We start from the raw sequence: 15675 nt of genomic DNA on the forward strand, positions 1-15675 counted from the left end.
CCCACTTAAGCCCCCACTTCCACCCTATCCCCATAACCCAATAACCTCTCCTAACCTTTTTGGTCACTAAGGGCCTTTTATCATGGCCAATCCACCTAACCTGAACATCTTTGGACTGTGGGAGGAAACCGGAGCACCCGGAGGAAACCCAAGCAGACACGGGGAGAACATGCAGACTCCACACAGACGGTGATCCAGCAGGGAATGAAACCTGGGACCCTGGCACTGTGAAGCAACAGTGCTACCCACTTGTGCTACCATGCTACCCCACGGTAGCACAAGTCTTTGCAGGTTTTGCACTGAGTGCTGAATTTGGTGCATTGGAGTGCTATAGTAAGAGTTTGGTGACCGAGGGAGTTAGGTGAGGAGGGAGTAAGGTGCTCCTTTCATTTTGTTTCCGACATTTCCGCAAAGAGTGAGAAGAGAGCCAGGAGTTTACAGAAAGTGTAGCTGACTGGGAGCAGAGTCAGAGGGCGGAGATCTAGTTAGCCCACAGGGCAGCTATATTCTGTCAGGTAAGAGGGGATGGAGGCTAGGCCAGTTGCATGCTCCTCCTGTAGGATGTGGGTGGTGATGGATACCACCGGTGTCCCCGCTGACTATACCTGTGGGAAGTGCACCCAACTTCAGCTCCTCAAGGACCGTGATGGGGAACTGGAGCTGAAGCTGGATGAACTTCTGATCATCCGGGAGGCAGAGGGGGTGATTGAGAAGAGTTACACGGAGGTAACCACACCCAAGGTACAGGACAAGAATAGCTGGGTTACAGTCAGGGGGAAAAAAACAAACAGGTAGACAGTGCAGGGATCCCTCGTGGCCGTTCCCCTTCAAAACAAGTATACCGTTTTGGATGCTGTTGGGGAGGGATGACTTACCGGGGGAAGGCCCTAGCGGCCAGGTCTCTGGCACTTAGTTTGGCTCTGGGGCTCAGAAGGGAAGGGGGGAGAATAGAAAAGCAATAGTTGTAGGAGATTCAATGGTTAGGGGAATAGATAGGAGATTCTGTGGTCGCGAGCGAGACTCCCGGAAGGTATGTTGCCTCCCGGGTGCCAGGGATGTCTCGGATTGTGTCTTCAGGATCCTTAAGGGGGAGGGGGAGCAGCCAGAAGTCGTGGTGCACATTGGTACCAATGACATAGGTAGGAAAAGGGGTGTGGAGGTAATAAACAAGTTTAGGGAGTTAGGCTGGAAGTTAAAAGCCAGGACAGACAGAGATGTCATCTCTGGTTTGTTGCCAGTGCCACGTGATAGCGAGGCTAGGAATAGGGAGAGAGTGCAGCTGAACACGTGGCTGCAGGAATGGTGTAGGAGGGAGGGCTTCAGGTATTTGGATAATTGGAGGGGGAAGGTGGGGGCATTTTGGGGAAGGTGGGACCTGTACAAGCAGGACGGGTTGCATCTGAACTAGAGGGGCACCAATATTCTGGGAGGGAGGTTTTCTAGTACTCTTCGGGAGGGTTCAAACTAATTTGGCAGGGGAATGGGAACCGCATTTGTAGTCCAGCAACTAAGGTAGCCGATATTCAGGACGCCAAAGCATGTAATGTGGCAGTGGGGAAGGGAACACTGACAAAGGAGAGTACCTGCAGGCACGGAGATGGGTTGAAGTGTGTATACTTCAACGCAAGAAGCATCAGGAATAAGGTGGGTGAACTTAAGGCATGGATCGGTACTTGGGACTACGATGTGGTGGCCATCACGGAAACTTGGATAGAAGAGGGGCAGAAATGGTTGTTGGAGGTCCCTGGTTATAGATGTTTCAATAAGATTAGGGAGGGTGGTAAAAGAGGTGGGGGGGTGGCATTGTTAATTAGAGATAGTATAACAGCTGCAGAAAGGCTGTTCGAGGAGTATCACCCTACTGAGGTAGTATGGGTTGAAGTCAGAAATAGGAAAGGAGCGGTTACCTTGTTAGGAGTTTTCTATAGGCCCCCCAATAGTAGCAGAGATGTGGAGGAACAGATTGGGAAACAGATTTTGGAATGGTGCAGAAGTCACAGGGTAGTAGTCATGGGTGACTTTAACTTCCCAAATATGGAGTGGAAACTCTTTAGATCAAATAGTTTGGATGGGGTGGTGTTTGTGCAGTGTGTCCAGGAAGCTTTTCTAACAGTATGTAGATTGTCCGACCAGAGGAGGGGCAATATTGGATTTAGTACTTGGTAATGAACCAGGGCAAGTGATAGATTTGTTAGTGGGGGAGCATTTTGGAGATAGTGACCACAATTCTGTGACTTTCACTTTAGTAATGGAGAGGGATAGGTGCACGCAACAGGGCAAGGTTTACAATTGGGGGAAGGGTAAATACGATGTTGTCAGACAAGAATTGAAGTGCATAAGTTGGGAACATAGGCTGTCAGGGAAGGACACAAGTGAAATGTGGAACTTGTTCAAGGAACAGGTACTACGTGTCCCTGATATGTATGTCCCTGTCAGGCAGGGAAGAGATGGTCGAGTGAGGGAACCATGGTTGACAAGAGAGGTTGAATGTCTTGTTAAGAGGAAAAAGTAGACTTATGTAAGGCTGAGGAAACAAGGTTCAGACAGGGCATTGGAAGGATACAAGATAGCTAGGAGGGAACTGAAGAAAGGGATTAGGAGAGCTAAGAGAGGGCATGAACAATCTTTGACAGGTAGGATCAAGGAAAACCCCAAGGCCTTTTACACGTGAGAAATATGCGAATGACTAGAGCGAGGGTAGGTCCAATCAAGGACAGTAGCTGGAGATTGTGTTTTGAGTCTGAAGAGATAGGAGAGGTCTTGAACGAGTACTTTTCTTCTGTATTTACAAATGAGAGGGGCGATATTGTTGGAGAGGACAGTGTGAAACAGATTGGTAAGCTCGAGGAAATACTTGTTAGGAAGGAAGATGTGTTGGGCATTTTGAAAAACTTGAGGATAGACAAGTCCCCCGGGCCTGACGGGATATATCCAAGGATTCTATGGGAAGCAAGAGATGAAATTGCAGAGCCGTTGGCAATGATCTTTTCGTCCTCACTGTCAACAGGGGTGGTACCAGGGGATTGGAGAGTGGCGAATGTCGTGCCCCTGTTCAAAAAAGGGACTAGGGATAACCCTGGGAATTACAGGCCAGTTAGTCTTACTTCGGTGGTAGGCAAAATAATGCAAAGGGTACTGAAGGATAGGATTTCTGAGCATCTGGAAAGACACTGCTTGATTAGGGATTGTCAGCACGGATTTGAGAGGGGTAGGTCTTGCCTTACAAGTCTTATTGAATTCTTTGAGGAGGTGACCAAGCATGTGGATGAAGGCAAAGCAGTGGATGTAGTGTACATGGATTTTAGTAAGGCATTTGATAAGGTTTCCCCATGGTAGGCTTCTGCAGAAAGTAAGGAGGCATGGGATAGTGGGAAATTTGGCCAGTTGGATAACAAACTGGCTAACCGATAGAAGTCGGAGAGTGACGGTGGATGGCAAATATTCAGCCTGGATCCCAGTTACCAGTGGCGTACCGCAGGGATCAGTTCTGGGTCCTCTGCTGTTTGTGATTTTCATTAATGACTTGGATGAGGGAGTTGAAGGGTGGGTCAGTAAATTTGCAGACGATAGGAAGATTGGTGGAGTTGTGGATAGTAAGGAGGGCTGTTGTCGGTTGCAAAGAGACATAGATAGGATGCAGAGCTGGGCTGAGAATTGGCAGATGGAGTTTAACCCTGAAAAGTGTGAGGTTGTCCATTTTGCAAGGACAATATGAATGCGGAATACAGGGTTAACGGTAGAGTTCTTGGCAATGTGGAGGAGCAGAGAGATCTTGGGGTCTATGTTCATACATCTTTGAAAGTTGCCACTCAAGTGGATAGAGCTGTGAAGAAGGCCTATGGTGTGCTCGCGTTCATTAACAGAGGGATTGAATTTAAGAGCCGTGAGGTGATGATGCAGCTGTACAAAACTTTGGTACGGCCACATTTGGAGTACTGTATACAGTTCTGGTCGCCTCATTTTAGGAAGGATGTGGAAGCTTTGGAAAAGGTGCAAAGGAGATTTACCAGGATGTTGCCTGGAATGGAGAGTAGGTCTTACGAGGAAAGGTTGAGGGTGCTAGGCCTTTTCTCATTAGAACGGAGAAGGATGAGGGGCGACTTGATAGAGGTTTATAAGATGATCAGGGGAATAGATAGAGTAGACAGTCAGAGACTTTTTCCCCGGGTGGAACAAACCATTACAAGGGGACATAAATTTAAGGTGAAAGGTGGAAGATATCGGAGGGATATCAGAGGTAGGTTCTTTACCCAGAGAGTAGTGGGGGCATGGAATGCACTGCCTGTAGAAGTAGTTGAGTCAGAAAAATTAGGGACCTTCAAGCAGCTATTGGATAGGTACATGGATTACAGTAAAAGGATATAGTGTAGATTTATTGGTTCTTAAGGGCAGCACGGTAGCATTGTGGATAGCACAATTGCTTCACAGCTCCAGGGTCCCAGGTTTGATTCCGGCTTGGATCACTGTCTGTGCGGAGTCTGCACATCCTCCCAGTGTCTGCATGGGTTTCCTCCGGGTGCTCCGGTTTCCTCCCACAGTCCAAAGATGTGCAGGTTAGGTGAATTGGCCAATGATAAATTGCCCTTAATGTCCAAAATCGCCCTTGGTGTTGGGTGGAGGTGTTGAGTTTGGTTAGGGTGCTCTTTCCAGGAGCCGGTGCAGACTCAAAGGGCCGAATGGCCTCCTTCTGCACTGTAAATTCAATGATAATCTATGATTAATCTAGGACAAAGGTTCGGCACAACATCATGGGCCAAAGGGCCTGTTCTGTGCTGTATTTTCTATGTTCTATGTTCTTTCTGACTGCTCATTCATGTGATTGCTGATTGCAATGTTAGATATTTCTCACAAAGAAGCTGTGTCATGATGAAGGAGCATTGCTCCAAAAGCTTGTGATTTCAAATAAACATGTTGGACTTTAACCTGGTGTTGAGACTTCTTACTGTGACAACTGTACAGGGCATTGGTAAGAGCTGGAGTACGGTGTGCTGTTTTTCTCACCTTACCGGAGGAGGATACACTTGCATTGGAAGCAGTTCAGAGAAGATTCACTAGACGTAATCTTGGAATGAAGTGGCTATCTTATGAACAGAGATTGAACAGGGTGAGCCCATATTCACTGTGAGTTCATCTCCAGGGACAAGACAGGGTAGATGCTGAAAGAATGTTCCCCATGTTGGTGAATCTAGAACTAGGAAGCACAACAAAGGGTCTCCTAATTAAGATGGAGATGGAGGAATTTCTTCTCTCAAGAGGACATTTAGTGTCTGCAATCTTCTCCCTCCCCCGCCAGCAGTAGAGACAGGGTCATTGAATATATTCAAAGTGGAGTTAGACAGAGTTTGGATTGACAAGGGAGTCAAGGGTTATGGGAGACAGGCAGAACATGGAGTAAGGTCATAATCTGATCAGCCATAATCTTATTGGTTTCTGGTGGCAGCAATGTGAGGAGCCGCACACACGGTGGCTCCCGCCAGGGTACTTCATTTTTAGCCCGTTATCGGTGATGCTTGGGGGGAAATTTAAGTAGTTTGATGGGATAAGGTGCCCAAAAATGCCCAAGTATAATACAAGGCAGCAGTCGGGCAAAGAATGGTCATCAGGCTCAGAATCCTCTCGGGCCTGATTGGTGGAGAAAGTGGCAGAGGCTCTTGTTGTGACTTTGGCCTCGCCAAGGATAGCGGAGATGCTGGCAAACTTCTTGGTGGATAAATTCAAAAAGCAGTGGCAGGCAGACTCTTAGGACCTTGATAAGGCAATGGAAGGGGCTCTACCCATCTGTGCTGCTTTGGAGAAGCTGGACCGGAATGTAAAGGAGCAAGGCGCGGAGTTACAAGAGGTGGAGATGGTGTTCTTGGACCAGAGTGACTGGATTGTTGCCCTGGAGGCAGAGATGGCATTGCTGGCCGAAGGGCATAAAGCATTGAAGATTGATGATCTGGAAAATGGCTCCACACTTTAAGAATCGTTGGGTTGCTCGACAATCTGGAAAGCCCAAATCCTACGGACTAGATGTCTGGGAAGATGGTGGGAGATGGGGAATTGGACCGGGTCCATCCGTCACTAAAGCAGAAGCTACGATCTGGGGAACCACCATGTGCAATCGCGGCAGGTTCCACAGGTACCAAGACAAGGAATGGGTTAAGATATATCAAGACATGGGTGCAGAACTAGCTAGAAGGGGGCAGCATGGTGGCGCAGTGGATAGCACTGCTGCCTCATGGTGCCGAGGTCCCTGGTTCGATCCCGGCTCTGGGTCACTGTCCGTGTGGAGTTTGCACATTCTCGCCGTGTTTGCGTGGGTTTCGTCCCCACAACACACAGATATACAGGATAGATGGATTGGGCACGCTAAATTGCCCCTGACTTGGATAAAATGAATTGGGTACGCTAAATTTTTTTTTAAAGAACTAGCTGGAAGGCACACAGCATTCATCAAGGCCTTGTTGTGCAAAAGTAATGTGCAATTCAATGTGGTACACCCTGCTAGTCTTGTAGCCATCTGGGATGACCACTACCCGATTACAAAATGGACACTTGCAAAGAATGCAGGGAAAATTGGACAATACCGAAAAAGCAAGCAGGTGCAAGGTCTGTCTGTTGATTAGAGCTGTAGCTCTCAGACAGGACCGGTACTGCAGAACCATCTGCATACTAATGAGCCATCCCCGGGAATAAAAATGCAACATTTTGGTAAACAATGCAAAGACAGACACCCCGAGGAGACTAAAACAAAGCAGACCAACGGCCACCTAGGACACACCCAGCAACCAGGGAATCCACCCCTCTATTGGAGGAAAATCGATAAGGGCGATTGGGAAACGGCCCAATTAATGCCAAGTTCAAGGCCCGCCCAAAAGCGCGCGAAGCCCTTTTGGGTATAAAAAGGACGCCCCAAGAGAGAATCTCTCTCTTGGCCTTGGCTCTCAGCGAGAAGACCCGCCAAAGCTGCTCCAGATCAAGTAAGTTCCAAGTCAACGCACACTACAAGATAGACGCGCCTAGTTGCTATCCTGTAAACAGCTCAACCCAGCAGCCTCAGAACCGAGCAACGGCCATTGTTCCTCTGGCTGAGTGGGCACCCAAAGCTATGTATAGGCTTTTAGTAATAGTGATAGTTTAGGTTGTAGAGTTTTACGGTGTGTAAATAAATGAGCATTGCTTTTGAACTTACTAACTGGTGTATCGAGTCTTTGATCAGTATTCGGTTTTGAATCTTGTGGCGGTATTGAAAGATACCTGGCGACTCTTGAGCAAACGTAATTAAACAGAGCCAAATTAAGAGACAACAGCAAGTTAGCAAGTCTTCAAGTGACTTTTAAAGACTCAAGACATATACCAGAGGATGCGAATGAGTTTGTAAAGAAGCACGTACTGGGGGTCGAACTGAATGTTAATTGTTAGGTGCATTTGTATCTGTATTTATTGTGGGATTTTTTTTTTTTATTGTGGGTGACGGCATGTGATTATTGGGGATTAGCTGGGGTATTTTTCTGGGCAGGTTTGGAGCTTGTATTTTGGGTGATTGTATGCTTCCGGGATGGGTGTAGTTTATCTTTTTCCTTCTATCCATTGTTGCATTAAAGTTGGATGCGGGCAGGTGAGCTTGTCGGTATGATTATTTTTCTAGTTTTATTGTGCATGAGGTCACCCTGCTAGCTCTAAAGTTAGTTAACAGTAGCGGAGGAGTGGGGTATCTGCAGCTCATTATTTTAAGGTTTTTCTTTGAGGCAATGAGTTTAGGATTATTGTTCTTGTTTTATTTGGGATTGGTCTAAGGGTAGGGGGGTATTGGGTCCTTGTTTTTCTTCTGGCTGTATGTTTATTTATTAGGGTGTGGTATTGTTGGGAGGTGGGGGTAGACTGCTGACGACTACTGATTCTTTGTTCTGGTCTTCTGAGGGTATGGTGGCTTCTTGGTTGGGCCTGGTATCACCATTCGACGTGTCAAGAGCTGGATTACCCCTAAAAATGGGAATGGCTGGCTCTGAGTTGGGGGTGGGGGTGGAAGGCTTCCTGACCAGTTGATAAGTTGGAATGCAAGGGAGTTAAATGGCCAAAGGTCACGGGTGTTTATGCAACGAGAAGCTGGAGGGCTGATGTGGTGCTTTTACAGATTGCATTAGGTTGGATAGTCTCTGCGTCCATTAGGTATAGCGAAGGCGTTATTGGTCTTTATGGAACAAACCTTTGGGCGGAGGGGTGGGGAGCAAAGGGAGGACCCATGTAGATTTATGTATCCGAGGGATAAGTTACTCAGTTTTCTTTTCTCTCTCTTCCCCCCCCCCCCCCCCCGTCCATCAGATTTACTCCCAGATTGACTTCTTTATGGTGGGTAGGTCTCTTCGTCCTGGGGTGAAGGGAGCGGGGTGCTCGTCAATCGTCATCTCGGATCACACTCCGCATTTTGTGGACCTAATGTTGAAGCTGGACTCCTCTCTAGACCTCTGTGGAGATTGGACATAGCATTTCTGGCGGACATGGGATTCTGTGAGCATATATCCTCTGCCACTGGGGAGTGCATGGAGTTCAATAGTATTGCAGTGGTCCCGCCTTCCACGCTGTGAGAGGCTCTGAAGGCTACTGTTAGGAGGGAGATAATCTCCTTTAAGGATCAAAAGGATAAATCTGGAAGAGTGGAGAGGCAGAGGTTTGTGGATTCCATCCTCAAGGTGGACCGCCAGTACTGGTTTGCCCCAACTTTGGATTACATAGAAAATAGAAGCAGGAAGCCATTCAGCCCTTCAAGCCTGCTCCGCTATTAATTATGATCATGACCGATCATCAAGTTCAATACCCTGATCCTGCCTTCCCCCCATATCCCTTTAGCCCCAAGAAGTATATATAACTCCATCTTGAAATCACACAATGATTTGGCCTCAACTATTTTTTGTGGTACGGAATTCTACAGATTTACCACTCTCTGGGTGAAGAAATTTCTCCTCACCTCAGTCCTAAAAGGTGTACCCCTTATCCACAAACTATGATCGTTAGTTCGGGACACCCCCACCATCGGGAACATTCTTTCTGAATCTACACTGTCTAATCCTGTTAAAATTTTGTATGTTTCTATGAGATGACCTCTGACTCTTCTAAACTCCAATGAATAGAATCCTAACTGACTTAGTTTCTCCTCGTATAACAGTCCCGCCATCCCAGGAATCAGCCTGGTAAAACTTCGCTGCACTCTCTCCATAGCAAGAATATCCTTCCTCAGATAAGGACACCAAACCTGCACACAATACTCCAGGTGTGGCCTCACCAATGCCCTTTACAATTGTAGGAAAACATCTCTATTCATATATTCAAATCGTCTCGCTATGAAGGCCAACAAATCGTTTGCCTTCTTTACTACCTGCTGTACCTGCGTGCTTACTTTCAGCGACTGATGCACGAGGACACCAAGGTCTCGCCGAATATCCACCTCTCTCAATTTACTCCAATTCAAATAATAATCGGCCGTCCTATTTTTGCTATCGAAGAGGATAACCTCACATTTTACCCACATTATGTTGCATCTGCCATGCATATGCCCATTCACTCCGCCAGTCCAAATCCCGCTGAAGCATCTCCGGATCCTCCTCACAGCTCACCCTCCCACCAAACTTCGTATCATCTGCAAATTTGGAGATAATACATTTAGTTCCTTGTCCAAATCATTATATAATGTGAACAGTTGGGGACCTAGCAAAGATCTCTGCGGTACCCCACCAGTCACTGCTTGCCAATCGGAAAAAGAACGATTTATTCCAACTTTTTGCTTCCTGTTTGCTGACCAGCTTTCTATCCATCTCAAGACACTACCAGTAATCCCATACATTTTAACTTCACATAGTAATCTGCTATACGAGACCTTGTCGAAGACCTTTTGAATTCTGAAAGTCTAAATAAACCACATCCACCGGTTCTCCCTAGTCAACTTTATTAGAATTTGTCAAGCAGGACTTTTCTTTTGTTAACCATGCTGACTTTGTCGGACTACGCCACTGCTTTCCAAATGCTGTGCTAAGAAGTCCTTGATAATGGACTCTAGCACCTTCCCTATACTGACCTTAGCTCACTGGTCTATACTCTCTACCTTCCTTTTTGAATAGCGGGGTTATATTAGCTACCTTCCCATCTATAGGAACCATTTCAGAGTCCAAGAACTTTGGAAAAAAATCACCAATGGATCTGCTATTTCTATGGCCACTTACCTTAAGTACTCTGGGATGAAGATAATCAGGCCTCAGAGATTTGTCCGCCTTCAATCCCGTTAATTTCTCCAAAACAATTTCTTTACTAATACTAGTAAAGTTTTGAGGAGCTAATTTCCTTTAGCTCCTCAATGAAACTTGTGTTTCTCAGAACCTCGGTACATTATTCCGGTCTTCCTTTATTTATTATTATTTATTTATTTATTATTTTTTTTTTTTTTTTAAATTGAGTACACCCAATTATTTTTTTCCAATTGAGGGGCAATTTGGTGTGTCCAATCCACCTAACTTGCACATCTTTGGGTTGTGGGGGTGAAACCCACGCAGACACAGGGAGAATGTGTCAACTCCATGCAGGCAGTGACCCGGGGCAAGGATCGAACCCGGGTCCTCAGTGCCATAGGCAACAGTGCTAACCACTGCGCCACCCGGGTTGTCTTCCTTTGTGAAAGACAAAAGGTATGAATTTAGTTCCTCACCATTTCTTGGTTCCCGGTTATGAACTCCCCCATTTCGGACTGTAAGGGGTCTACATTAGTTTTTGTCAATCTTTCTCTCTCTACATACCTATAGAAACCTTTAGTCAGTTTTTATGTTCCCGCCAGCTTGTTTTCAAATTGTATTTTCCCCTTCTTAAAATCAATTCCTTGCTCCATCTTTTCCCAATCCTCAGGGATATTGATTTTTCTTGTTAATTTGTATTCTTCTTTGAATCTAATACTATCTCTAATTTCCCTTGTAAGACATGATTTGCTCCAGATAAGAATAAACAACTTTTGGAGTTCACCCATTCATTCATTCCTTGAATGCCTGCCATTGCCTCTCTGCTGTCCTTCCTTTCAGTAATATTTCCCAGGCTGTCATAGCCATCGTATACTTCATACTATCATAGTTACCTTTACGGCGGTTCAGGACCCTGGTTTCAGAATCAACTAACTCCCACCTTAAAAATTTCTATCAAATTATGGTCCTCATTCCCAAAAGGTTCTCACACCGAGATTGCCAACTAATCCTCTGTCATTGCACAACACCCAGTCCAAGATGGCCTGTTCCCTTGTTGGCTCCTCAACATATTGGTCCAGAAAACCATCCCATTCACACTCCAGAAATTCCTCCTCTATTGTACTGTGACTAATTTGGCTCACCCAACCTATATGCAGATCAAAGTCACCCATAATCACACATGTTCCTTTATCACATGCATCTCTGATTTCCTGTCTGATGCCATTCCCAACATTACCACTGCAGTTTGGTGGTCTACATACTACCCCAACAAATGTTTTTTGCCCCTTGATGTTTCTTAACGCAACCCAGACATACTCCATATCATCTGTACTAATATCTATAATTGTATATGAGTTGTATTAATAAATGTAATGAATGACTATCCAAAACAGCGAGCATCAGTCATGGGAAATTCAATGTAACAGGAATTTAGATGGAGGCTTTAGTATGGACAAGTAAAGGAAATGGAGTGGAACATGTAACTGAAGTGAAGTACAACACCAAGACAGAGTGTGATATACAATTCAAAAATGCCATGGTTGCACTGAACCCTTACTACTTGGTCAATTTAAAGGTTGGAAGTAGATCAGTGGTAGCAATCTAGTCTCAAGAGTTAGAAAACTTTGTATTCAAGTCAAGAAAGGAATTGGATTTGTGCATCTTGACGGATGAGGGATTTGGGGAAAGGATAATTGTTTAGTACCCAAGCAGCCGAATGCACCGTTGCCAATGGTGGAGCCGTGAAAATCGGAGATATGCAAGAGGTTGGAATTCGAGAAATGTAACGCTAGGAAGTGGTAAGAGATAGGGAGGTATAAAGCCTTGGTCGGACTTGAAAACAGATTTTTTTTTCTGCTGAGTTTATCCAGCATTTTCTTTTTTTCTTCCAGATTGCCACAGTATTTAGCTTTTATTAGAATTTTAACATCCAAGATGTTTCTGAGTGTTGCAAGACAATGTCGGTCAGTGAGCAGATGGGTTCTATTTGGGGGTGCTGTTTTTCAGATGCAATGTTAAACTGAGTCTTGTCTGCCCTCTCAGATGGATGTGAAAGATCCCGTAAGCATTATTTCAAAGAAAAAATTACTTTATCAGTTTGTGTGGGACCAAAGTGTGCAAATTGGCTGCCATGTTTCCCACAGTACCATACTGACCATCTCAAAACCTCTTCACTGGCTGTTTAGTGTTTTGGGAGGCCTGGTGGTCATGAAAGGCACTATTTAATTATTTGCTTCCCCCCCCCCCCCCCCCCCCCGCCCCCATCCATTTGGTTGAATCATTTCTTTCCACTGTCAGACAAAAGTAAAACAGATGAACTGATTTCCCCTATTCCAGTGCAATTCTGATTTGTCCAATTATAGATATGATCACATGTCTTATCAACAAAAACATTGTATTCAGCCAATCCTTTCTCAGCAAGATCATGGTGAGGAAAAGCAAGAATGCTATCTTTTCTCTGGTTCCTCTCAGACAGCACGGTGGCACAGTGGTTAGCAACGCTGCCTACGGCGCTGAGGACCCAGATTCGATCCCAACCCTGGGTCACAGTCTATGTGAAGTTTGCACATTCTTCTCGTGTCTATGTGGGTCTCACCCCCACAACCCAAAGATGTGCAGGTTAGGTGGATTGGCCACACCAAATTGCCCTTAATTGGAAAACAATAATCGGGTACTCTAAATTTATTTTTAAAAAATCTTTGGTTCATCCCCAGAGTTAGATTTCTCAGGAAATTGTTAAAAATGAGAGAATTTCAATCTCTTTTACGTCATTGCTTTGGTGGTTTATCTGCTTTCTGTATGACAGCCTAAGAAGCAGGGGATTATATGCTTGGTTTGAGAACACTTATGAAGCAAAGAAATCTTGAAAAGCCACATGTCTCAGGGCTTTATACAATGTGGGGAGGAAGAGATGAGAAAGTGTGGTACCACTTAATTGCAACATTATGACATTCTCATGGTTGCTCAGCACACAGCGTTCCTGGAAAATATTAACGGGTATGGGAATGAAGACGTATCCTTTAGTTATTCATAGTAAGAAGTCTTACACCACCAGGTTAAAGTCCAACAGGTTTGTTTTGATGTCACTAGCTTTCGGAGCGCTACTCCTTCCTCAGGTGAATGAAGAGGTATGTTCCAGAGACATATAGACAGATTCAAAGATGCCAGAGAATGCGAGCATTAGCAGGTGATTAAAGCTTTACAGATCCAGAGATGGGGTAACCCCAGGTTAAAGAGGTGTGAATTGTGTCAAGCCAGGACAGTTGGTAGGATTTCGCAGGCCAGATGGTGGGGATGAATGTATTGCTACATGAATCCCAGGTCCCGGTTGAGGCCGCACTCATGTGTGCGGAACTTGGCTATAAGCTTCTGCCCGGCGATTCTGCGTTGTTGCGCGTCCTGAAGGCCGCCTTGGAGAACACTTACCCGGAGATCAGAGGCGGAATGCCCTTGACTGTTGAAGTGTTCCCCGATTGGAAGGGAACATTCCTGCCTGGTGATTGTCGTGCGATGTCCGTTCATTCGTTGTCGCAGCGTCTGCATGGTCTCGCCAATGTACCACGCTTCGGGACATCCTATCCTGCAGCGTATGAGGTAGACAACGTTGGCCGAGTCGCACGAGTATGTACCGCGTACCTGGTGGGTGGTGTTCTCACGTGTAATGGTGGTATCCATGTCGATGATCTGGCATGACTTGCAGAGATTGCCATGGCAGGGTTGTGTGGTGTCGTGGTCACTGTTCTGAAGGCTGGGTAGTTTGCTGCAAACAATGGTTTGTTTGAGGTTGCGCGGTTGTTTGAAGGCAAGTAGTGGGGGTGTGGGGATGACCTTAGCAAGATGTTCATCTTCATCGATGACGTGTTGAAGGCTGTGAAAAAGACGTCGTAGTTTCTCCGCGCCGGGAAAGTACTGGACGACGAAGGGTATTCTGTCGGTTGTGTCCCATGTTTGTCATAGGAGATGTAGATAGTGGTAGGAAATACCAAATTTACAAATGAAAGATAATGCTGAAACCAATTAAGCATTCTTCAAATTCTTGACTAAATTAGTTTTACATTCTTTCAGATAGAAAACAGTATAAAGGACAACAATTGCAATTTTGAAGTTCTGAATTGCTTAAAAATTTGAAAATCGAAGACAAACCCAATGATTTAGAAAAGCAAAAATCAAACAAATCAGCACCACAAAGGCATGTGACAACAGGAAAGAGGTCTTATAAACGTCTGAGAACAGTGCACAGAAAGATAGATTTTGAGATACAAAAGAAAGGTTATTCTTCCAAAACAGAGATGCAATGTATTCATCCAGCTTGCACAACATCTACAAAATATTACAGGTGGAGTTACAAATAATGGATTGAATATCAGTACAGGCTCAGGAACATATTGTGCAACATCTCAAAATTATTTTCCAACTAAAATGCGGCAATGGTTGATAACACAAAAGGTTATCTTGTGTAGGCGCACTGAACATTAAATTGCATTAATTAACTTCACCCATGCCACGCATTCCTGCTTTCTTCGGCAAAGTTTCAATGTCTATAAAAACAATGACACTACTATGCACATAAACCATTTGTTTTTTTGCTGTAATCATTTTACTGCCTAGAAAATTAAAGTAAAAACTTACCCGACTCTCTTCCAGGCTGTCAAAGGGGCCTGGTGGATCGTCCAGACATAAAAACTCTCTCACCGAAGTGCTGAAAAGACAAGATTTTAGGAGAGAAGATGGATTTTGTTGTAGATCAATTTCCAAGAAGTTCCACCCATTTTGAACTGGCAAATTGAAAGCCAAAACTCATGGTATTTAGCATTAATTTAAAAGGAATGGTAACCTCAAAAAGGAACATTGTGAGCCCAATTCCTTCAAATGACACCAGAGGAAATGCACAGTTCATTTACATTTTCACTCAGCATTGCTAGATTACCCTCTTGATATTCTCCATTTCAATGGAACTGACATTCTCTACAATAATTCTTTCTCAGCAATTACTTTTTTTTCATTCTGAAGTTCATCTTTATTTCCAATTTATGTTCAGTCATTAAGAACACACGGAAATAGGGGCAGCACGGTGGTGCAGTGGATAGCACTGCTGCCTCACGGTGCCGAGGTCCCAGGTTCGATCCTGGCTTTGGGTCACTGTCCGTATGGAGTTTGCACATCTCCCCATGTCTGCGTGGGTTTCGCCCCCACAACCCAAAGATGTGCAGGGCAGGTGGATTGGCCACGCTAAATTGCCTCTTAATTGGAAAAAATGAATTGGGTACTCTAAATTCATGGAAAAAAATGAACACACAGAAATATTAAAATTTCTACTTACTTTGAATATCACGAGCAAACAATTAAGAAATTCCATATAAAATAGAAAGTATATAGATCTATTCAAAACTGTATTAGCAGCTTAGTGCAAGTTAATTTACTGCGAAGCATGTTGATTGGCAGCACGGTAGCATTGTGGATAGCACAACTACTTCAC

The 15675-nt window shown here is 44.9% G+C and overlaps 1 protein-coding gene across 5 annotated transcripts in view; it reads right to left on the reverse strand.

Moving 5' to 3' along the window:
• Nucleotides 1-15675, reverse strand: part of snx16 (sorting nexin 16) — a 50117-nt gene that overhangs the window by 13388 nt on the left and 21054 nt on the right. For all 5 annotated transcript variants that reach the window (XM_072467929.1, XM_072467932.1, XM_072467933.1 and 2 more), the window contains one exon: nucleotides 14829-14898. In XM_072467929.1, the coding sequence (XP_072324030.1) occupies nucleotides 14829-14898 (70 nt within the window). The remainder of the gene's footprint in view (nucleotides 1-14828; nucleotides 14899-15675) is intronic.

This window comes from Scyliorhinus torazame, chromosome 11 (genome assembly GCF_047496885.1).
Source record: "Scyliorhinus torazame isolate Kashiwa2021f chromosome 11, sScyTor2.1, whole genome shotgun sequence".
Classification (NCBI taxonomy): domain Eukaryota; kingdom Metazoa; phylum Chordata; class Chondrichthyes; order Carcharhiniformes; family Scyliorhinidae; genus Scyliorhinus; species Scyliorhinus torazame.